Source organism: Hirsutella rhossiliensis (assembly GCF_020360975.1).
Source record: "Hirsutella rhossiliensis strain HR02 chromosome Unknown scaffold00016, whole genome shotgun sequence".
NCBI classification, from domain to species: domain Eukaryota; kingdom Fungi; phylum Ascomycota; class Sordariomycetes; order Hypocreales; family Ophiocordycipitaceae; genus Hirsutella; species Hirsutella rhossiliensis.
In genome coordinates, this window is record NW_025408682.1 from 1302194 (window position 1) to 1324003 (window position 21810).

A 21810-nucleotide genomic window follows, 5' to 3' on the forward strand; every position below is an offset into this window, starting at 1 on the left:
ATGGATGCTCTTCAACAGACATATAGCGTCGTCGCCGAGCGATGGGTGTCCTTTACAACCGCCCTTGTCTTCTTGTTCATGATCTTGGTCGTCCCCAACGCGTTGCATCATGCGCGACTGTCGGCCATTCCGCTTGTGGGAGGGGAGGTTGGCAGCCTCGAGAAGAGGAGACAGGCGTATTTGACTAGTTCCAGAGCATTGTACAATCAGGGCTATCGACTGGTTGGTTCGCCGAGCTCCCAGCAGTGTGAGACACCAAGCTAACATGATGCCTGGCAGTTCAAAGACGGGCTTTTCAGGATCACGACCTCGAGGAGTAAGCAGCGTCTTGGGCCCTCGCTCGGGAACTGGAGGAAAGCATCAACTGACTTTAGACGGCTCCAGAGTCCCCAGTCGTCGTTCTATCCAGCAAGTTCTTGCCGCAGCTGAAGAAACTACCCGATTCAATCATAAGTGTGAATGCTGCCATCAATGAGGTTCGTGGCAAACTTGATTGCGCTTGGACGCACTTACGGGATTGACAATGCGTCTAGATGATGGAAGGCAAATATACGGGGATTGATGCGGACCTTCCCATCATTCCGGCCACGATCAAGGCGCAGTTGACCCCGGCGCTCAGTACGTGACACTGTTTGCGCTGCGCATGCTTGGCTGACTTGCACAACCTGGAGACTGACGGCTGAATAGCACGGCTGAATGCCACCATCTCGCAGGAAGTCGGGGAAGCGCTCGCACTCGAGATGCCGGCCGCCGAGGACTGGACGGAAGTCAACATCAACCGGATCCTGATGCGGGTCGTGGCCATGGTCTCGGGCCGCGTCTTCATCGGGTCTGAGCTCTGCCGCAACGAAGAGTATCTGACTGCGGCTATCAACTACACCATCGAAGTCATGACGGCCCACCGAGCCGTACAGGGGACTCGGCCGTGGTTGCGCCCGTTCTTGGCGCGGCGGCTGCCCGAGGTGAAGCAGGTGCAGCGGCGGATAAGAGAAGCCGATGCGTTCCTCAGGCCCGTCGTGGAGCAGAGGAGGATGGCGGCCGAGGATGAGTCGTATGAGAAGCCGGACGACATGCTGCAGTGGTTCATTGATGCCCGGGGCAAGTTCACCCGCGAATCAAGCCAGGACCTTGCCAAAATTCAGCTCCTCTTGAGCTTTGCCGCCATCCACACGACGACTTTGACGGCTACCAATGTGTCAGTCTTGTTTAATGGAACACGCGTGGTTTGATTGGCGGCTCACCCTGCATGGATAGGTTCTACGACATTGCTTCCTTGCCGGACTTTGCCTCGCAAGTCTGCGACGAGATTCGAGAGGCTCTGGCGAGCAACGGCGGGGCGTTTACGAGCAACGCGCTTCAGTCGATGAAGATGCTGGACAGCGCTCTCAAGGAGACGCTGCGTTTGCATCCGCCGGGACTGGGTAAGCGATGAAGTCGATGACCGTCTTGGGCTCTCACATGTCGACTGACGCAGCAACAGCCTCGTTCCAGCGCAAGGTCCTCCAGTCGTTTACACTGTCCAACGGACAGGTGGTACCGGAGGGCGTCATAATTGAGATTCCGACCGTGGCCATCAACTCGGACACGACGGTGTTTCCCGACGCTGACCAGTTCGACCCGCTACGCTTCTACAAGCTGCGGAAGAAGGCGCGGGACGAGGGATCCGTCGAGGCAGCAGCGCTGAACCAGTTTGTGAGCATCAGCCCGAGCAGCCTGACGTTTGGCTACGGGCGGCACGCGTGCCCGGGGCGCTTCTTTGCGGCCAACGAGATGAAGATGATTGTGGCGCAGGCGCTGCTCAAGTACGATTTTCGGCTGTCCGAGGGCAGCTGTGAGCGGTACCCCAACATTGAGTTTGCGGGCATGGTGGGTGCTCCCTGAATACTGGCGTTTCGTCTCATAGACTGACTGACTTTGACAGTCGCTCCCTGACGCATCGAAGCGGTTGCTATGTCGGTTCAAGGATCATGGACGGGGAGCAGAGGTGGATTCGGGGCGTATTGTTGGGGCGAGCTTAACCTTGTAACCGAGGGCAACGAGCGTATGATATAGCGTCAATGATTTAGGAGCAAAGCTGCACAATACAGCCGCATCTGTTGCTCCGTCTCGTGATGTCCAAGCTGGCGTTTTCAGGCTCCATCAGGCAAGTCGACCGATGCTTGCAGAATGAGACGGGCACGTGCCGGTTGGCAGCTGCATGTATGTACCTCGGGGTACTCGTGTCGACGAGTTTCGGCTGTTTCCGAAGGTCCGTCATGTACCCGACTGCAGCATGCAAAGAGATTGGGGAGCGACTGAAAACAAGCTCAGCCGCCTGTCTGACAGTCAGGCTGCATCACGAGGGAAGCCAGCGCTGCCAAACGACGCTTCGTCGTCAGAGGATGCCGTGAAGCTGACTTGGCACCAAAGGTACCGGACAGGTACCGGACAGGTACCTACCGCCGCCCGGTTAGGGTTGGACACAGCTGCTCTGCACATACTACCTTCGGAGTACGGGTGCCTCAGGTACCTAAGGTAGGTAAGTAGGTACCTACCTACCTTACAGTATAGATTTACCTAGCGATAGCCCCATCTGTGGGGCCCCCATTGCCCCAGACCGCCAAGATCGTCTCAATTTGCTGAGTTTCTACGGTACGAAGTACCTCATGTCCGAGATACTTGGCACCCTGTGGCGTCTCTCTCTTCCTTTCGCCTCATTTTCTCCCGCTTTGCTATTGCCAATCCCCGACTGCGAGCGCTCCCGATCATCGACACCATCGCCCCCAGACACGAAGGGAAAACAAGGAACAGGAGCAAGGAGAAACAAGATAAGAACTCGGCCAAAGCGCCCGTCACCGAGGGAGGACGGAGCTGGGTAGGTCCCACAGAGCCCACCCTGGCCGAGCAATAAAAAGTTGCTCATCAAGAGAACCTGCCCACAGAACACTCCTCGTCCGTTTCCGACCCGACCCTCCTCGTTTCCCAAAGACTCTCTCTCGCCCTCGAGCCTCACGCTCAAGCACAACACCATGTCCGGCCCCGCGCCCCTCCGCCCGGCCTTGAAGACGGCCGAGGATGGTGATGGTGACAGGTCGCCCTCAGCCAGCGGCTCTCTCAAGGGTAAGAAGACTTCCTCTTGCATGTGTGCCAACGGGGCTATCTCATGACGACTGCGCTGCAGCCTGGTGCGGAGAGGGGGCCACCATGACAAGATGCCCTCGCGACTGGCCTGCCCTTTCGCTCCTGACTCTGCCGCCTGTGCTCAGCCCCGTTACATCCTCAAAGCCTTGATCAAGCCAAACTGGACTGCCTTTCTCCTCCAGCTCGTGCGCTTCATCTATTGAGCCGCCCTTCATACAAATCCGCTTTGACAAGTCTAGGCTTACTCAACGTACAGCCGTCCAAATCGCCGAGCCTGTCCACCCGGCCGACGAGACGGCCCAGTCGGGGCACCAACATCACCACCTGACCCGGTATCAGTATTACGGCGAAAAACTGCTGTCGCAGGTAGGGGAGTGGCTAGAGCATGAACGGCACAAGGCCGGGCGGCGCCTCAAGACGTCACACCGGCGCAAGTCCAAGTCTCCACCCGTCGAGTCGGGACCCCTCGACGGTGACAAGGCCAGACGGCAGAGAACCGACTCGATCGGGTCGCAGTCGAGCGACGTCTCCCTAGACAGACTGCAGAGCATTCTCGACGAGTCCTTGTCCCATCTGGGCCTCAGCGCCGTGCCCCGAAGCACGCCAAAGGTGTCCCGGACCAGACGCCGAGCCAACTCGCGCACCACGCTGTCGCGCGCCGTCTCTTCAGACACCGAGTACGTTGACGGAGATGCCATTGTGCCCGACTGCGACGCGTGGCTCGACAACTCCAAGACCATCGGCTACACCGGCAGTAGCACCAGCACCGAGGACGTGGCCGACATGGCCGCCAAGGCCGAGCGGGAGCGGGAGGTGTGGCTCACGTTCAAAAACGATATTATCCGCATCGCCCACACGTTGAGGCTCAAGGGATGGCGCCGCGTGGGACTGGAAAGAGGAGACAGCATCACCGTCGAGCGCCTCAGCGGCGCCCTGACCAATGCCGTATACGTCGTCACCCCGCCGTCCGACCTCGCCGAGGCCGAGGGCAGGAATCCGCCACACCAGATTCTCTTGCGTATCTACGGCCCCCAGGTGGAACATCTCATCGATCGTGACAACGAGCTCAAAGTTTTGCAGCGACTGGCGCGCAAGAAGATCGGCCCTCGCTTGCTGGGAACGTTCAAAAACGGGCGCTTTGAAGAGTACTTTAATGCCATCACCCTCCAACCGCTCGATCTCCGCGATCCCGAAACCTCGAGGCAGATTGCTAAGCGGATGAGGGAGCTGCACGAGGGCATCGACCTGCTTCCGCAAGAACGAGACAACGGCCCCGGCGTGTGGAGGAACTGGGACCAATGGCTCGACAACGTGGCAAAGATTATCAACTACCTTGACAAGCAACTGGAGAACACGGCACAGGATGCGCGGCAGGTTTCGGTCATCCATGCTTGGAAGGCCAACGGCTACGTGTGCGGAGTGCATTGGGCTCAGTTCCGAGACACAGTGGCAAAGTACAGAGCGCACCTGAATAGCCTCTACAAGGACCCCAAGGAGATCAAGGAACGCCTCGTGTTTGCACACAACGATGTGAGTTGATGATTTGCGGGTTGCGGCGTAGCTTTCTGACTCGTGACGAATAGACGCAATACGGCAACATCCTCCGCCTCCGCCCCGATGACGAGAAGTCGCCGCTCCTCCAAGCCGCAAATAAGCACAAGCAGCTCATCGTCATCGACTTTGAGTACGCAGCCGCCAACGTCCCCGGCTTGGACTTTGCCAACCACTTCACCGAGTGGTCGTACAACTACCATGACCCCGTCACGTCACACGCCTGCAACACCGACCGCTACCCTACGCCCGAGGAACAGCGGCGCTTTATCAAGGCCTACGTCGATCATCGGCCCCAGTTCCCGGCAGCGAGCTCCACCCCCCGGATGCGCCCCGTCGACAGCGGCTCCTCGTCGTCGTCGAGCAACGTCAACACGCCGTCTCTCGTGACGACGCAGTCCTCGAGCTCCATCATCGACTTCATGCTCGACGCCCGTGCTCCTCCGGGCGGCTGGGGCGCCGCCGAGCGCGACCGCGAGGAGCGGAGCAACCAGCGGGTGCGCGAGCTCATGGACGAGACGCGCCTGTGGCGGCTGGCCAACAGCGCCCAGTGGGTGGCGTGGGGCATCGTCCAGGCCACGGTGCCCGGGCTGGACGCCAACAACGAGCCCCTCCCCGAGGAGGAGGCGCTCAAGGCCGAGCAGGAGATTGGCGTCGAGGACTTTGACTACCTGAGCTATGCGCAGGACAGGGCGCTCTTCTTCTGGGGAGACGCGGTGCAGATGGGCATGGTACGGCTGGAGGAGCTGCCGGACAAACTGCGCGCAAGGCTGAAGATGATTGACTACTGAGCATCGACGCAAGGGGGTTGGATCGCGCGAGCGCCGGTTGAGGATAGGATTTGCACAACAAACAGATGGATGCAAGGGGTTGGGTAATCTCGGATATTACCTGGGGCCTGTTTTCTCGATCTATCCACGGCTTGCTGCCGTTGTTCATCTAGCAATGGCTCTATGTGTTTCTAGCGAATGTTCTATGCATTGTAATAACTCGTGTCAATTCTCTGGGGATGCATCACCCGTTCTCTCGTAAGCAAGTAAGACTGCACTCAACGGGAGCTAATGAAGCAGCAGAGAAAGGGATACAGCGACAGTCCGCGGCCGAGTGAACGTCAGACAAGCATCGCCATCTCAGGCGTCGAGCTTGAGACTGTCCAGCATGGCGTCGATCTTGCCCAGCAAGACGTCGTAGTTGATGGCGTCGGACGCAAATTCGTCGTCGGCCGTGTCTCCGTCTAGCGTGCGCACCGCGCCCGCGTCGATCTGCTGCTCCCCCTCCTCCGCCTCCTGATGCTGTCGCTGCCCTGTCCCCCCGGCATGAGACTTTGCGGGGTGGGCGCCTTTGTCAGAGGGAGGCGGCGGTTCGTTGTGCTTGGGAAACTCAGGATCAACGTCGTCGTCGCCGCCGCTCGGATCGGCCGTCAGCATGTCCTGAAGGCCGGCGTCCTCGAAGCGCAGGCGGAAGCGCTCCGACAGATAGTAGCGGATGTCGTCGAGGAGCTCAATCGAGTCCGTCTCCTCGCGGCGTCGGATGCGGTCGGCGCTCTGGCGGATGAGGTCGTGGAAGTCCGGGTCGTCGATGTAGTCCTCGAGACGGCCGGCGAGGTAGCGCGCAGCAAACTCCTCGAGGCGCTGGACGCGGAGGTCCCAGGCGGCGTGAATGACGTCGTAGATGTTGATGGGCTCCGTGCTTGCGTCGGCGGTGGGCACGCGCGTGCGGTCGACGAGGGCGTTGGCGGCGCCGCTGCCGAGGGTGCTGATGGCGACGGCGGCCTTGCTCTTGAGGCCGTCGAGGAAGAGCATGTCGGCGGCGTAGAGAAGGTCGAGGGCGTGCTCGAGCGGGCAGGTGACGGACTCAGTGTAGAGGAAGCCGAGGACGAGCTCGAGGACGGCGGGCGAGCAGTCCACCGTGACGACGCGCAGGTGCGCCGATGTCTGCGACTCGACGTACTCGCCCGAGAACATGCGTTCAAAGTAGGGGCTGCGAATGAGCATGGCCTTGTGGGCCGGGTAGAGGACTGTCTTGGGCCGCTTATTGCCGTCGCCGCCGTCGCCGACCGGGATGCCTTGGCCGTTGAGGATCGGGGGTGTATCGGTGCCATGGTCGGCGCCCGCCTCATCGGCGCGGAGCAAGACGTCGGCAAAGGCGGCGTTGTCGTAACCAAAGCGCACGTCGCAGACGCGTTCGGGGTCGAGGACCATCTTGCCGCCGAGGACGTAGGCATGGAAGAAGTCGCCAATCTGCTTCAAGGCGCGCTCCTCCTCGTCCCGGTACCGCTGACGGGCCAGCCTTCGATCGCCACTGCTGGCCAGGAAGGCCTCCCAGAGGCGGGGGATGCCGAGCTGCTTGCTGACGCGGTCAAGGCCGCGCGCGACGTCCTCCTCATGCTCGGCCGGGCTGCCGGCGGGGACCAAGTCACGCGGCAGGTCGCCGAGGTAGACATGGCGCAGTGCAATCTGCAGAGCCTCGACGGGGACGGCGGCGAGGGTGGACCAGGCGGCCGTGTCGGGCTGGGCCTCGAGCCTTGTGCGGAAGTAAGGGGTGCGGGCGGCGAGGAGGAACTTGTGCAGGTGGAAGCGGCCATGGCCGGCGATGAGGCAGATGTCGGAGGTTGGGGGCGCGGTGCGGGCGAGCAGGCCCGAGATGTGGGTGGACCAGTAGAGATAGGGGTCTGACGTCTTGGAGAAGTCGTACTGCAGCAGCAGATTGCGGATGCGGTCGTTGAGGGCGTTGTAGATGCAGCGCTCGCCTTGGAACGTGTTTCTCTCGGCCAAGGCGCCTGGGGGCAGCTGTCAGCCGTCAGTCTGTCTCGTACAGGGCATGCTTGTCGAGGGGGGGCATAAGCATTACCCGATTCCAACAGCAGCCGGACCAGCTCGTAGTGTCCGCAGAGACTGGCCTTTGCGCGGGGCCGGTCAGCGACGACACCCAAGTTGCCACATACGATGTGGGTACAGGGTAGGCGGGCCTACGATGATGAGGGGCGTGTAGTCGAAGCTGTCCTTGCCGTTGATGTTGACGCCCAGGTTGATGAGCTCCTGGCACTTGCGCAGGTCCCCGTGGCGGCAGGCGACGAGGAAGTCGTTGAACTCGGGGCTCTGGTCGAGCGGGTTGTCGTCGCGCAGCACGCCGCTCTTGATCATGCGCCGCTCCTCGCCCAGCTTGCCCTCGAGCTCGTGCTTGCGCAACACCATGGTTGTCCCCCTTCCCCGGCAAAAAGCACGGAAAAATAAGGGGCACTCTAAGTTTCAAGATGAAGCAAAAGAAAAATCTATACTAAAAGAAGACGCCCGACGGAGTTGGGTATGGACAAGAGGAAAAAAAGGAAATGGAGATTCTATATCGAGTTGATGGCCTCAAGCCGCCACCAGAGGCTCTAAAGCGACAAGGAATGGATGACAAAGCGGGTACTAGATATTCGTACTTTGTACTCCGTACCGGTGACGTCCTCGGCGGCCAACCTATCGATAAACGGCTATACATCGGAGAATAAAAAAGTAAACCCGGAGCAAGACAATGTTGCCGTTGCCATGGCAGCTGCCCCCAGACTGTTTACTCCCGGCAACCGGACGGACCGCTTGGCCGTCACCGTGAGACTGAGAGCGCTCCTTTGCACGCACGCACGCACGCACCGTCAGGCAGGGATCCGTGTGGCTGTTGCATGAAAAAAAGGGCGCCCCCCTCTCCCCTTATGGCGCTGAGCCCTCCATCGCAGACTTCTTCAGAGCTCCCTCTCACAACAACAGCCACCTTTGTCGGGGCTCCGGTCCACTACTAACCTTGCGCAGGTATTATTGTTCCCGCTCCTCTCCTCTCGTCCTCCACTGCCAACGACGACTCCCTTTTACGCCTGCTCCCTCCTCCCGCGGCCGCGCAGTCGGATAAAGCTCTCCTCTCTATGGGACTTGACGCACTGCATCATCTTTTGCCTTGGCTCTGTCGACAAACATAGCCCAACATGCCGTCTTCCGAGGACAAGTACGATACGCTGGAGAAGATCGGTGAGTCTGGTCAAGGAGCACAGCCTCTGTCCGCGACGACGCGCTCCTCGCTGCTCCAACCAAAGCCGACCAACATGACTGACCCCCCTCCTCCTCCCCCCCCGGTCTAGGCCATGGCTCGTTCGGCGTCATCCGCAAGGTCCGCCGCAAGGCAGACGGCTTCATCATGTGCCGCAAGGAGATCTCCTACCTCCGCATGTCGCAAAAGGAGCGCGAGCAGCTCCACGCCGAGTTCCAGATCCTGTCGCACCTGCGACACCCCAACATCGTCGCCTACTACCACCGCGAGCATCTTAAGATCAGCCAGGACCTGCACCTTTACATGGAGTACTGTGGGAACGGCGACCTGGGACGTGTCATCAAAGATCTGCAGCACAAGGGCCACTACGCCCCGGAGAGCTTCGTCTGGAGCATCTTCACGCAGCTCGTCATGGCCCTCTACCGCTGCCACTACGGCGTCAACCCCCCCGAGGTGGGCGCCGACGTTCTGGGATTGACGCAGGGCAATGCCAGCGGGAACCCCAAGGTGCCCGCGGGCACAATGACGATCCTGCATCGCGACCTGAAGCCGGAGAACGGTACGCTTGCCTCGCGCTCCTCCCCGCGGCGTGTGCTGACTAGGCGCAGTCTTTCTCGGCGAGGACAACTCGGTCAAGCTCGGCGACTTTGGCCTGTCCAAGATGATCAAGTCGCACGACTTCGCCTCGACCTACGTCGGCACCCCCTTCTACATGTCGCCCGAGATCTGTGCGGCCGAGAAATACACGCTCAAGTCGGACATTTGGTCCCTCGGATGCATCATGTACGAGCTGTGCGCCCGCGAGCCGCCCTTCAACGCAAAGACGCACTTCCAGCTGGTGCAGAAGATCAAGGAGGCCAAGGTGTCCCCCTTGCCCGACATGTACTCGGCCGAGCTCAATTCCGTCATCAAGGACTGCCTGCGGGTGAACCCGGACCGGCGTCCCGACACGGCGGTGCTGCTCAACATGCCGGTGGTGAAGCTGATGCGCAAGGAGAAGGAGGTGGTGGACCTGAACAAGGCGCTCAAGGCGCGCGAGGAGGCACTCAAGCGCAAGGAGAAGGAGCTCGACGACCGGCTGGCCAGCCTCGACCGGGAGACGACGGCGGCGCGCGACGAGATGGAGGCGTCGGTCCGGAGAGAGTGGGAGGTCAAGGCGCGGCTCGAGATTGACCGGCAGGCCAACTTGGAGATTGAGTCGCTGAAGAAGCGCTTCGAAGACGAGGTGCGGGTGCACGTCGAGGCGGAGCTGCAGCGAAGAAAGAGCGTTGCCTTTGTCGCCGACGAAGCGGCGGCGGCCGCAGACGATCTCGGGTCGTCGGTGGCCAAGTCGGACTACCCTCGGTCGTCGACGGGCGCGAGCGGCGACGAGTTCCCGTCGACGACGGACATTACCGACTGCTCCCTCGACAGCCCGGACGCGTCGCGCGAGGCCAAGCGCAGCACGCGGACGCCCTTTGGCCGGGCGCAGACCATGTTTGCCGGCACGCCCATGGACATCGAGATGGCCTCGCCCAGCCCCATTGCCATTGCCTCGCTGTCGCTGTCGCCGCGCCGCAACGGCACCACCAAGGCGCCCACGACGCATTCGGGCAACATCTTTGCCGTCAACAGCGCCGTCAACGGCGATCCGCGCTGGGATCTGCACCGCGAGCCGACGCTGACCGACTCCGACGACGAGGACATTGTGCCTTCGCCCACGCGCCACATCCGCTCCTCCAAGAACCCCTTCACCTCCAAGGACCGCCCCGTCTTGACGTCGCAGAAGTCGTGTCCCGCCCACCAGCAGCACCGGCTCAAGACAAAGGTGTCGAGCACCGGCCTCGTCTCCAAGGCGACGGGCATGGCCGCCAACGCCGCCGCCACCGCCGCCGCCGCCTCTACCCCTGGCGGCACCGCATCGCAGCCAGACCATCGCCAGCGCTCGCCGGGCCGCCAGTTGAGTAAGATTCCCTCGGTGGCCGGCCTGCACGAGGCTTCTGCAGCCGGGAACAACAACAACAACAATAACAACAACAACAACAACAACAACAACAATGCGGGAGGCGGTGGCGGCGGCGGCCTCGGTCGCAAGACGTCGGTCAAGAAGGACTGCGGGGGCGGCGAGGCGCTGAGCAAGATGGCGGCCAAGAACAACATACGTGGCCGCACGCTGGTGGAGCTGCAGCAGGCTCGCGCGGGCGGACGGCCGCTGAGCGTGGCGTCTGCGGAAAACATCAGCCCCAAGCGAGCGGCGTTTCGGGACCGACCCGCCGTCGCCGACCGGAGAGTGAGCGGCAGCAGCAGCGGAAGCGGGAGCAACAGCGGGAGCCGGGGCGGGGTCGCCGTCGGGGGCGAGCCGGTGGCCGTGTGGGACCCGGAGCGGGACGAGATGCCGAGCCCATTCCTCGTCCGCCAGCGCCGAATCGCGAGGGTCTAGCAGTCTCTCTTGCGTTGACGCGGGCGAGCCAGTCAACCCTGGGACATTGCCGCATGAAGACCACGGCGACTTCTCCTCGCCTTCTTACCTTGTTAGTTCTTTTTCTTGCGCCGACTTTTGTTGATATCCTTTTATTTTGTCGCATCCTTTCAAGAGCTCGACGAGGAGAGAGATAAAGGGGGGAGGTTGGATAGATTGAGGAGGCAGGAGGAATTTCCGGAGCAAGCCGAGTGGCAGTAAAGCCAGCATCGAGGGGATACATTCTACGGCGTTTGGGGATACGATGGGCGTTGCTTTTGAACAGAGTCCTTGCGCGCTGCCGTCTTTGCGCCGCCGAACACACCCACCCTGGCCGGGTCTTTCTCTTTCTCTCTATTCTACTCATGCATCCGTTTCCCCTTCTCTCGCCATGGGCGGACGACGACGACGACGGATCGCACGAGCGGCCGGACAGCAGGCAGGTCGTGGTGTTCCAAGCATCAGTCATGCTGGGCGGGGAAGCATGACACAGGGGGGGCATCTCTGGAACGGGGGCGGAATGTACGTGTGGCAACAAGACAGACGGAGATTGGTGGCGCTTGACGAGAGCAGCGCGACGTGGATGCGCCTCGACTCAATTCCTTCACTTTTTCGCGTTCCGTTTGTGTGTGCGGCGTGACGATGGGGTCGGCTGCTATGCGGCGATGATGCCCTTGTCGGATGCGAGCCCATCTGTCTCTCTCGATCTGCTAGCTCACGGCAAGAAAGCCCGGATGAGGAAGAAAGGCGGGTAGTAAAGCGACTCGCATGTCCCAGACTGCCTCCTCTATACTCCGTACCTGCAAGACGGGCTCCCACCATCCTACGAGATGGGAATGAATGCCGTGCGTAAACCCCTGCCGACCTGAACGACGCCCCTTCTCGCCCTCTCCGCTCGCCCGCTCGTCCCGTCCAGCAGGGCGGAGGCGGGTTGACGACACACACACGCACGCACACGCAAGCAAACACGGAAAAACAGAGAGTGAGTGTGTGGGTGGACAGCCCCCGACGAATCGACGCCCGTTGGGACGAGGGCGCCAGCCCGGCCCGGCCATATAGGAACCACGGCCGAGCAGACGCAAAGCATGGCGGCCCAACCGCGCCACCGACTTACACCGAGGCCTTGGTTTCCTTCCTCCCTGCCCTTGGTCGTTCTCTGCGCGTTGCCGGGAAATATCGATTCTTTCATCTTGCTTCTCTACTTTCGTATTCGTAGTCTTTATCCCCCACCCCCGAGGCATCCGAGACATGCCGTCAAACCCCTCAACCGTCCCTCACCCATCCGCCCCTCCAGCAAAAGGTCGCGAAGCCCAGGCTCACGAGCCTTGCGATTCGATCGTCCATCGCGCCGAATGCATGACCGGCATTTCGCCTGCCAAGCCCCCCTTCGCGCCCCCTCCCTCCCGTCCTGTCGTCTTCTCTCAGTGTCTGCCGTCGGGACCAGCCATCTTGCAGCTGCCACGCCAAGTTCGATAAGCCATTTAAGAGACGCATTCGCGGCAGGCTGAAAAGGTCATGTGGATAACCTGGGAGCAAATAAATAGAGGGAAGGAAAACGTGTCATGAAACGGCTGATCTTGGGTTATCGGCCGGCCATGACGCAAAACTGAGGGAAAAAGAAACCATCAAGACATCAAAATAAGACGCGAGAGGAAACATAACATATAGATGTTTCTTTTCACCTCGTCACCACCTTTCAGAAATCCTGTCCTCAATACTTCGTACAAGGGGGGGTATCCCAAACAAACAAGGGTGCGGCGCGAGACTGGTGACGAGTGCGTCCCTCAACGGGCAATAGGACAAACGCAAAAGTAAACAGACAACCAACGCCGTATCAGTTGAACCCAACGAGCCGTGAGGCCTGTCCTATCTTTGCCCAGCCGCGAGGCCTCATTCCATCTTTCAGACGCACTCCAGCTCCAGCTATCAGCGGAAAAACGCCCCCGCCTACAACGTAACCTCACGTGGTCCCCGATAAAAGAACGACATGCCATGTCGCAGCAGTCCCGTCGTAGCCTGTGGCACCATCCTGACTCCCAGTCATCCGAGTGGCTGGTATTTCGCGACACGCCTTTTCCGCAAATTGTGACTGCCACTGTTCCCCGTTTCTCAACTCTTCCTCACGTGGCTTTTGGAGGAACGCTTGTCCTCGCAGCGAGTTCCCTTGGTGCAGGAATGGAGACAATGAACGAGAAAGCGAGACGTCAAAGGAAGAGGTTTCCTGGTGCTTTTGTTGGGGAAAAATTGGAAGAAAAAAAGAAATTAGACCAGAAATGCCTCAATGCTTGTGCTTGTGTGAGGAACCATGACGATGCGAGTGCGAATGACCAGGTCGATGTGATGAGTGTTTGTGTTGTCGACCTGACGAGCCACTCGTCTCCAGTTCTCGCTCCATGTGTTCGACTCGTTGCCGATATCCCTTGACAATGTCCTTGATGTGGGATATTCTGTCAAAATCGACCTCGAGTTCGTCAAGCTGACGCAGAATCTCTGTGTAGCGCGCGATTTCGGCGTCGGCGCCGTCGATGATGTTGCCGGCGCGGTCGTACTGCACTTGCGTGAACATTTGCGCCTGCTCACTGAGGTAGCGAATGTTGTGTTCGATGCCAGCCATCAGTCGATCAAAATATCGTCCCAATGCCGTCAAAGAAGAGCTGTCGAGGAGCAGCAGTCCCTGGCTGCTGGCGCGGCTGGCTGCTCGAGAGCTCGTCGATCCGCCGCCGCCGCCCAACGCTGCCTGGCCCTGACGCAGCAGCTGGATTTCTTCGGCGCTGAGGCCCAGTTGCGTGTCCGGGACGGCGTTGGCCGCCATGGCGAGACCGCGCGCACGAGGCGCCGGAGCGCCCGGAGAGCAGGACCGCCGTCGACTTAGCCGGGTCGGCGAGTGTTCAGGGAGACGGGAGCCGGGCGCCGTCGTCGGGCACCGACAGCGATGTACAGAGGGGTATCGTGGTAACAGTGGCGGCTAGGAGCATCAAGGGTGCAAGCGGTATTTGCCTTTGGTCCGGCGGCAACGGTGCACAGAGCGTCATGGTATCTAGCCGGGAGTCATGGAGAGGATGGGCACGGTCGCGGATGGAGGGTGAGGTCTTGGGATGAGCCTTTTTAGCTCGCCTTTGAGCCGGGAAAAGCAACGGGCTGAAGGGACAGGCGAGCGTCCGTGTTTGGAGGCTAAGCGCGGTTACGGGATCCGGCCTGGGAGGATTTGGGGCTGCTGCCTGATTGGAGAGGGCGAGGGCGGAAGCAGGGCGCCGCGAGCGGCTGGTCGCGCGTCAGAAGCGGGCGCTTGCGACTGCCTGTATGGACTTGGATGACGACGATTCGGCTTGCGCGTTGGCAGCGGGAAGAATAGGACAACGGAGGAGGAGGAGGGGTTCCCCGCTGGGATAGGGCTGAGATGGACCGAGGCTGGCCAAGAGTTGAGGGCGGGCTGAGGGGGCCAAGAACCAGTCAGTCGTCGTGTCTGTCTGTTTGTCAGGTTCTCTGTTCAAACAGCCTCTCCCCCTCCCCAGCTGGACAAGCATCCAAGCCTATGCGGAGTGCAGCGCAAAGTGGAGGGCTGCAGCAGCAGTTCGCGCGGCCCCAAGCGAGTCGCAGCACCTAAAAGCCCGCTGTTCCTGCTTGCGCCGCACTGCAGCTCGAGTGCCGACGGATGCGCAAGGGTTTCTGGCCAGCCGCTGCTGGAAGGTGTCGATGGAAGCCGGAGAGCATCAGAGGTGGGGGTTCCAAGGGGAGCACGAGACGAGGGGAGAGGGCGGAGGAGAGGAGAAAGAGAGGAGGGGGACGGGAGAGAGACGGGCAGAGGCAGGTGCTCGCAGTGGTGTTGGGTTGGTGGTGGTGGTGGTGGTGGTGGTGGTGGTATGTAGTGGCAGGAGTAGCGTAGCGGTATCGTACCTACCTAAGGTCGGGTGGGTACCCAGAGCCGTGTGGAATGGAATGATCAGGCACCAGGTGGTAGTCAGGCAGGTCCCTACCGGAGGAAGGAAGCTACTTGCCTACTTGGGTAGGCGGGCCATCTTATGTAAAGATGGAAGCTACCGTGGCTGTACTTGCACCTCCGCACTGCGAGCTTCTCAAGAGTGGTGGCGGGAGTTTGGCCGCACTGTATCACACTAAGATCTGCTTCCGCTTCCGTGGCCAGCGTGCCAACGACACACAGTAGAGAGGGACAGCAAACACAAATGTCTGACGAACAGGAACCTCAAAGAGAGAAAATGGGATTGGAGAAGAGCTTTGAGATTCAATCAAAGGCGTTTCATTGTGCACAAACATGATCTGACCCTGCTTGAGGCGCACGTGCTTTGCGTACAGTGTCGACGCAAGATGCACAGTGGAGTCAGATATGTACCTGGTTCACCATGACGGGGCACGAGGCAGAATACAACGCAATCTCCCTCTCACGACGAGCGACGGCGGAGATGAAGGAATCGCCAAAAAGACGGGACTCGCTTCTCTCACGAAAGCTAGACCCGGCGTCCATCCCGCCCCCTCGCCATCTCGACGCCGCTGCTCAAGCCCGCTGGAGCTCGGGGTTGGGCGAACGGGGCCAGTTGGAGCAAGCCGACGTCCAACATGGCGACAGATATGCAAACCGACGGCCCAAGTCTCGGGGAGGGTGTGCCATCCGCCTCGGCCGTGGCTTTCGGTGCGACGGGAGCACGGGACGCATACAATCAGCAGTCACAATGCGACGACGACGAGACCATGAACCGCCGCCGCCACCACCACCGCCTCCTCCTCTTCCTCCCCGTCCACCACCACCACCACGACGCATCGTCGCCGAGCCCGCCGCCGGTCAAGGCTCGCTTCGCCTGGCCCGTGGTCACGGCGGAGATACGCCTCTGCTAATCAGCGGCCCGCTCATCCAGTCGCACATCCCCCTCTCATATTATGCAACAACCCAGCATACCGGCACTTTTCTACCCTCGTCTTCCCCTTCAACCACTATCCTTGTGTGTACACACCTGATTGCGTACATGGCAATGCAATGCACGTGTGATGTGAAATCTCATACATGCGGAGAAAGCAGCTTCCCTCTTTCTACCTCCGTTCCGCCCACCCCCCGGTTGATTTGCCGCGAGCTGACTGGCACAGGCAAACGGTTGCGACGACGCAATGCGTCCATGCATGCAAATCGGCCGCTCACGGGTAGTACCTTGCATACATGTCGAGCTGCATGGACCGGTGTGGCTCCCGCACCTCTGACTGGCCCCAAGGCCATGCAACCGAGGCACGATGCTTCGCGACGGCGAGAATTGGTCCCCCAGCCCATCCCTCGCTCGCGTTGGCGCCCACTTCACCGCTCACTCCGTTCTCGGCTCATGCGAGATGGTCAAGCCAAGATCCACAAACTGCCGAGAACCCCAACTCACAAAGCACGGGCTCGCCTGACTTGGGGTTCCGCAGACCACCGCGCACACGTGGCTTCTGCTGGTCTCCAACCTGCTCCGCTCCAATGCAAAACTCAACGAAAGCATGGTGCAGGTCGTAGAAGCCAGGAAGTATAGGGCAGGCAGGGAACTGTGCGGCAAAATCTCCGAGTCCGCTCTCTGGACTCTGTGTAGCCCCGTGTACTGACGACACGACGACCTCATCACGATGCTCCACGCCATTACAAGCGTCATTGCAAACCAAAAGGTCCGATGCCCCATTGTGGGGGCCCATCGGCCGCATGGGATGCATGCATGCACAGAGCAGCGGGTACGACACGTGAACCCTTGAGCAAAGCTTTCTGACCTCCCCGAGCCAGCCTGTCTCCGGGCGACTTACCCTTTATGCCAAGATCAACTTGATGCGAGGTCAACGTTTAGACGCTGGTGCAAAAGCCGACACCGCTGTGATCGCGCCGCTCACCTTGGGGCTTGCGTACGCAGACCCGAACTGGCCCCATTGACAAGGTTGCCATGACGTACCATAGGATTTGGGCTGAAGATGCTGCGGATCCTCAGGTCTGGGGATTGCATGGCGCGCCCTTGCCAATGCCGTTGACACAGATCCGGGCATCGGAAACCCTGTCAGTCGAGACTCAGGAGTCGGGAACGTGACGTCTACGCATCCCGGTGCGCATCCGCGACGACAACAGCTAGGTGGTGTTCTGGTCTGATGACAATTTCTCCACCTCTTTTAACTCCCGCTCTAGAGTCATCTCTTCCGAACACTACAAGTGCTGTGCAGCTACGACTAGATCCGACCAAGTGCAGGGATGAAGCAACCCCAGAGTGCAAACCGTCTCATCCGTTGCCGATGGAAGCGGCAACCCCAAGTCCAGGTGCCAGATGTGAAGACGGAATGAAGCCGGGTAACTCCCTATCCGCCTAGCCATGCCTTGCGAGGCCATCAGAACTGTCATCCTGCTGCCGGCTTCTCACGCAGCCCTGTCCTGGGGACTGACTCGCTATCCTCACTCCCCTCCCTCACCTCGAGCCTCGTTCAGACAAAGGGGAGACCAGGGAGAGACCTCGAACGAAGATCCCTTCACCCTGTGGCGATCGTGCTCGCCGCGCAACCTCTACCCTGGCGTGGGGATGGGCGTCGGGCGTCTTCGCTCGCCGACGGCGTCTGTCGCAGGAGCTGTATCAGTTCGCAGTCGTGATCCATCCACGGGGAAATGCGAAAGTTGCAGACACCCCGGATCGACGGTCGGGATGGGCGTGGGATGATCCAACGTGGGGTGCGCATCCGCATCCCGCGCCTGTTACCGATGTCCCCACGAACTGGCGCGTGAGGCTCTCGCAGCCTGCATGACAATGGGGTCGACACGTGAGACACAGGGTCGGGCTACCTTGGTCAAGGATGAAACGCGAACGAAATCGCCGGGCTACCCTCTCGTCTCCAGGCATGAAGATGGGAAGAGGATGAAACGCGGCCAGGATGCTGCTGCGTATTTCCCCGAGGGCAATCAGACCAGAGTATTTGAAATTCCGAAAAGCTTAGACGGTCGGTTGTCAAGTACCCCCTCGGTCAGGGATAGCTCTGTCAAAGTTCGTTATTCCGTCACCAGCGTCGGAGCCCTCGGGGCGAGGAGGTTCGTCATCCAATTGATACCGAAGCCGAGGTTGGCGCTGCGTCTGGAGGGGGCAAGGGCGTATGTCGAGTGGAATCAAGCAGTGAGTTTTATATCGGACTCACCATGGTCAGAGGAGAAGAGGCTTTGTCTGACCTCTTGGACGAACCCGTCTACTCTCTATGTTTGGCTGATCCTCATCCCAGCTGTGGACTGCACTCAGACGGAGTGCATCTCAGCCAACAGATACCCCAAACTCGCACCTCCAAGACACCCCTCACTCTCCCAAAAATAGGAAACCTGGCAAGGGCGGTCACAAGCCTAGCCTGGACTGATCTTTTTTTGTCAAACATGAAGCAGGCTGAATTATTTTTAATGTGCGATGCTGAGTGGGCAAGAGGAGTCGGCTGACGCCTTGTTCACGTACTGGAGTCCTTGTCTCCCCAGAGTATCGGATTGGGTATCGGATAGACGCCTGGATCCCATCCGATCAGGGCCCGCCCGGATACGGTCTGCCACCGGAGATGAAGAATAGAACGTCGCTGCCAAGGCTGGCCGAGACGATAGGAAGAAGCCAGCCGTCGACCAACTCGCAAGCGTGAGTCTGAGGCAGCACCTCGAGTCCCCTAGTGTCTGGTGTCTCTTTGCCAGCGTCGTATTACCCCCCTACCTGGCAAGCGTTTCGAAGATTGCGCGAACCGGCGGCCTCTGGAAGGAGGCGATGGCTTGAAGCAAGGCACCTATCTACCCTCCACGTGTGTGGCCGTCCAGTCGAAAGTCGCTTCTCGAATCCGGTAGCGCATACAACGGCAGCATAGATACTGTCTGGGTGCCCGGGGGACTGGAAACGCGACTCTGAGGTCGGAGCCAGGCGTCGTGTGTATCGGTTTTGCCCATTTCGGCGCCCCCATCCCCACCGCCAATGGCACCCTTGACATGACACCGGCATCCTCCGCAGTGAGACATTTCCCCTTTGGGGCGAAGGGCCTGTCTTTAGCGTTGAGCCAGGATCGGTAGGTATCGCCCGCGGGAACCAGGTAGAGGATACATGCTTAACCTGCTTTACCTAGGGGCTTCGAGTGTTAGTATTCCGTAGTCGCGGGCAGCGGGTCGAGATATCATGTCGAGCATACGGAACCGCCGTTGGAGATTGGCCGGTGCCCTACAAAGCATAACTCTAAAAGCAATCCAGAATGGGATCGTCAATCAGGGTCCCTCAAGGGCGCGGCAGCCAAGAGCACCCGAGTTCGATTTCCGCGCCGATTACGAGAAAGGCCAAAGAGCAGCATGTGTCCATCGCGACCGACGGCCGGCCCCCTTTTCTCTTCCTGAGCATACACGATGCGTATCGGAGCGAGAGAAGCCGCCCATTCGTCTTCGCTGCAACCCTCCCCTCCCCTCCCTTCAGAGGCATTCCACTCAGCTCGTCAATGCCAACCAGTGCCTGCGACCGTGAACCTTTTTTTCCTTTCCCTTGCCGGTCGCCGGGGGGCCCGCTTCTCCCCGCCGTGCCGCAAATCTGCGAGCGTCCCAGCTGACTCTTTCGGACTCGTCCCCTTGACCTTTTTCCAGCTTGTGTCCCCCAGCCTCCTTAACGCCATCCGTCTGTTCCCCATGGCAGCAGCTTCTTTTGTCCCCGGGCTCAAACCTCTTTTGACGGCCCCCTGCCTTGTACATACGCGCAGTGTAACCTTTTCACCGCCCCTTGGCGCAATGCAAGACAGAGTGAGCGAGTGCCAAGTGCGATAGCAGCAACGTGGGGCTGGTTGAAGAATGCGTCTCCATCTTTGCTAGCGTGGGCGACGATGAGCGAAGGGAAAAAGAGCATCGCCCATATCGAAGCCGGTGGAGCTTTTCGCTGTCGCCTGTACCAAGTATACGTGGTTGTCTGGTATAGCTATACCATGCTGCGGTTATAGATACATACGTAGACTCCTTTCATGGCTCTACTGTCTCCGTGTCTCCTCTCTCGCGGCAACGCATTCCGTCCAGGCAACATCCTTCGTGGTGGCAGGGCCCCGTCGGCCATGTATGTACACATATCCATGAGCCGGAGCAAATCCGCAGCTCCGGGACAGATCGCGTGCGGCCACGGGCATGACCTGCCTATGGTTCGGGCAGACCCTTGGACGAGAGCCGCAGTAACCGGCGTGAATCGAATGATCAGCGTCGCTCCCGCTTGGCTCACATGGCGCCAGGTAGGCTGGTCTCCATCTCGTACCGCAGATGCCTGCCGATACGCGGACGGTAGATGGAGCGAGATGCATAGCATAGTCGCAGCGGCCCAGGGCTCGTCGTCGATAGTCGCCCGGCGGACCCATGGCTTGGCACAAGGTGCAGTTTGTTGATATAGTGCCGCGATGCTATTGAATGCCCCCTCTCCCTTGTAGCCATCTCGGAACCTTGTGGCCCCCATGCAGTCTCGACGCAGGCTATAGGATGTGCATGCAGGTCGAGGCTCCGAGGGAAATGGCTCGATATAGACTTTGGCGCCGCCTAACCGACATGAGCTGGCCCGGAAGACACACGGCATGTACGATCCGTACATGGTACATCCATCCATGCATTATGTGCCGATATGCAGTCCGGCTGCCGCTGGTTGCAGTCCAAACGGCTCTCGCCTCCTCGCTCGGCTGGTGTCAAGAGACAGAGCACATACATGACACAATGCTACATGCACGAATAGTTGCCCTCCCCGAGGACCACCAAAAAAGGCTCGTTAGGGGCAGATCTGCCGGCCTTGGTGGCTGGGTGGCTGTAAGAGAAAAGGAGAGCCACATGACGGGTGCATGACTCGGCCCAGGGCTCCAAAACCAACCCCCCCCCCCCCCCCGGCTCTCCTTGAATCGCACGTATCAGCAGCCGTTGGAATCAAACCATAACAAGCCTGGTGCCTCTTTGTCTGCATTTACGTACTTGTAAAAGGGAAAAGGTGGGTCGAGGGCTCTTGTTGAGCGCTGCCAATTCTGGCCCTCCCTCTCTCCCCTACATCTACACCCCCCCCGGTTCTTCTTCTTCTTCTCTTCGCCTGTCCGAAAAAAAAAATACACAACGTATAGTACCCCCCACAAGTGAAACCCACCGCATAGTTGTCGATCATTTCCCCCTCTTCTTCGGATGCTGCACGTCAAGGCCCTGTTGCTCTGTCGTGGCTAGCTAGATCGTCTGGTTTTGCCTTGGCCGTCTTCTTCGTGGCCTATCCTGTTGTATAACTGCTACCTACCTACCTACCTACCTACCTACGCTCTTGCACTGGATCGATGGCGTGGGAATTCAAACGAGACCAAAACGAAAGTCGTCAACACGCCGTCATCGAGGCAGAAGGGGGTGTCCTGACTGGTTCCTCACGCCTTTCCACGCAGTAAGCACGTCACAAGACAGACTGGAGCATCTTAAGCAGGATAGCGATCGTAGTGGTATTTTGAAAAACGAGGGCCCAAGCCTGCGTCGAGTCTGGTACATAGCGACTGTTGGTATTTTGCTCCCTGTACTCCGTCCATTCCCAGTCCCGTTCAACGCCACGCAAATGCTAAAGTCCAGACCATCGCTTGCTCTGCCCTTGATTTCCTCAACGCAACGCCGTGAATTATAAATGTGGCTTTTGGCGCAGCAGTCGCGTCATCACTGCCGACCCCAGCCACCGCCCCAGATGGCTCCTTTCCCTTCATACCCAAGGTCA

At 59.8% G+C, this 21810-nt stretch overlaps 5 protein-coding genes across 5 annotated transcripts; 3 read left to right on the forward strand and 2 right to left on the reverse strand.

The window, feature by feature from the left end:
* On the forward strand, positions 1–2026 carry HRG_10681 (cytochrome p450 domain-containing protein; the record flags this gene model as incomplete). Its single annotated transcript, XM_044869151.1, has 8 exons — positions 1–222; positions 280–316; positions 385–476; positions 534–618; positions 688–1195; positions 1255–1421; positions 1475–1866; positions 1922–2026. 8 exons carry the CDS (start codon positions 1–3, stop codon positions 2024–2026), a joined length of 1608 nt encoding a protein of 535 aa, XP_044715893.1.
* A 982-nt stretch (positions 2027–3008) lies between these two features.
* On the forward strand, positions 3009–5462 carry HRG_10682 (choline/ethanolamine kinase domain-containing protein; the record flags this gene model as incomplete). The annotated part of the gene is made up of 4 exons (XM_044869152.1): positions 3009–3099; positions 3377–4532; positions 4596–4650; positions 4704–5462. The coding sequence occupies 4 exons, from the start codon at positions 3009–3011 to the stop codon at positions 5460–5462; spliced, it is 2061 nt and encodes a 686-aa protein (XP_044715894.1).
* A 339-nt stretch (positions 5463–5801) lies between these two features.
* Positions 5802–7865, reverse strand: HRG_10683 (BTB/POZ domain-containing protein; the record flags this gene model as incomplete). The annotated part of the gene is made up of 3 exons (XM_044869153.1): positions 5802–7450; positions 7522–7570; positions 7644–7865. The coding sequence occupies 3 exons, from the start codon at positions 7863–7865 to the stop codon at positions 5802–5804; spliced, it is 1920 nt and encodes a 639-aa protein (XP_044715895.1).
* Positions 7866–8629: 764 nt separating this feature from the next.
* On the forward strand, positions 8630–11110 carry HRG_10684 (kinase; the record flags this gene model as incomplete). Its single annotated transcript, XM_044869154.1, has 4 exons — positions 8630–8672; positions 8783–9250; positions 9294–10960; positions 11030–11110. The coding sequence occupies 4 exons, from the start codon at positions 8630–8632 to the stop codon at positions 11108–11110; spliced, it is 2259 nt and encodes a 752-aa protein (XP_044715896.1).
* A 2296-nt stretch (positions 11111–13406) lies between these two features.
* HRG_10685 (uncharacterized protein) lies at positions 13407–13940 on the reverse strand (the record flags this gene model as incomplete). Its single annotated transcript, XM_044869155.1, has 1 exon — positions 13407–13940. The coding sequence occupies one exon, from the start codon at positions 13938–13940 to the stop codon at positions 13407–13409; it is 534 nt and encodes a 177-aa protein (XP_044715897.1).
* Between the last annotated feature and the right edge of the window lie 7870 nt (positions 13941–21810).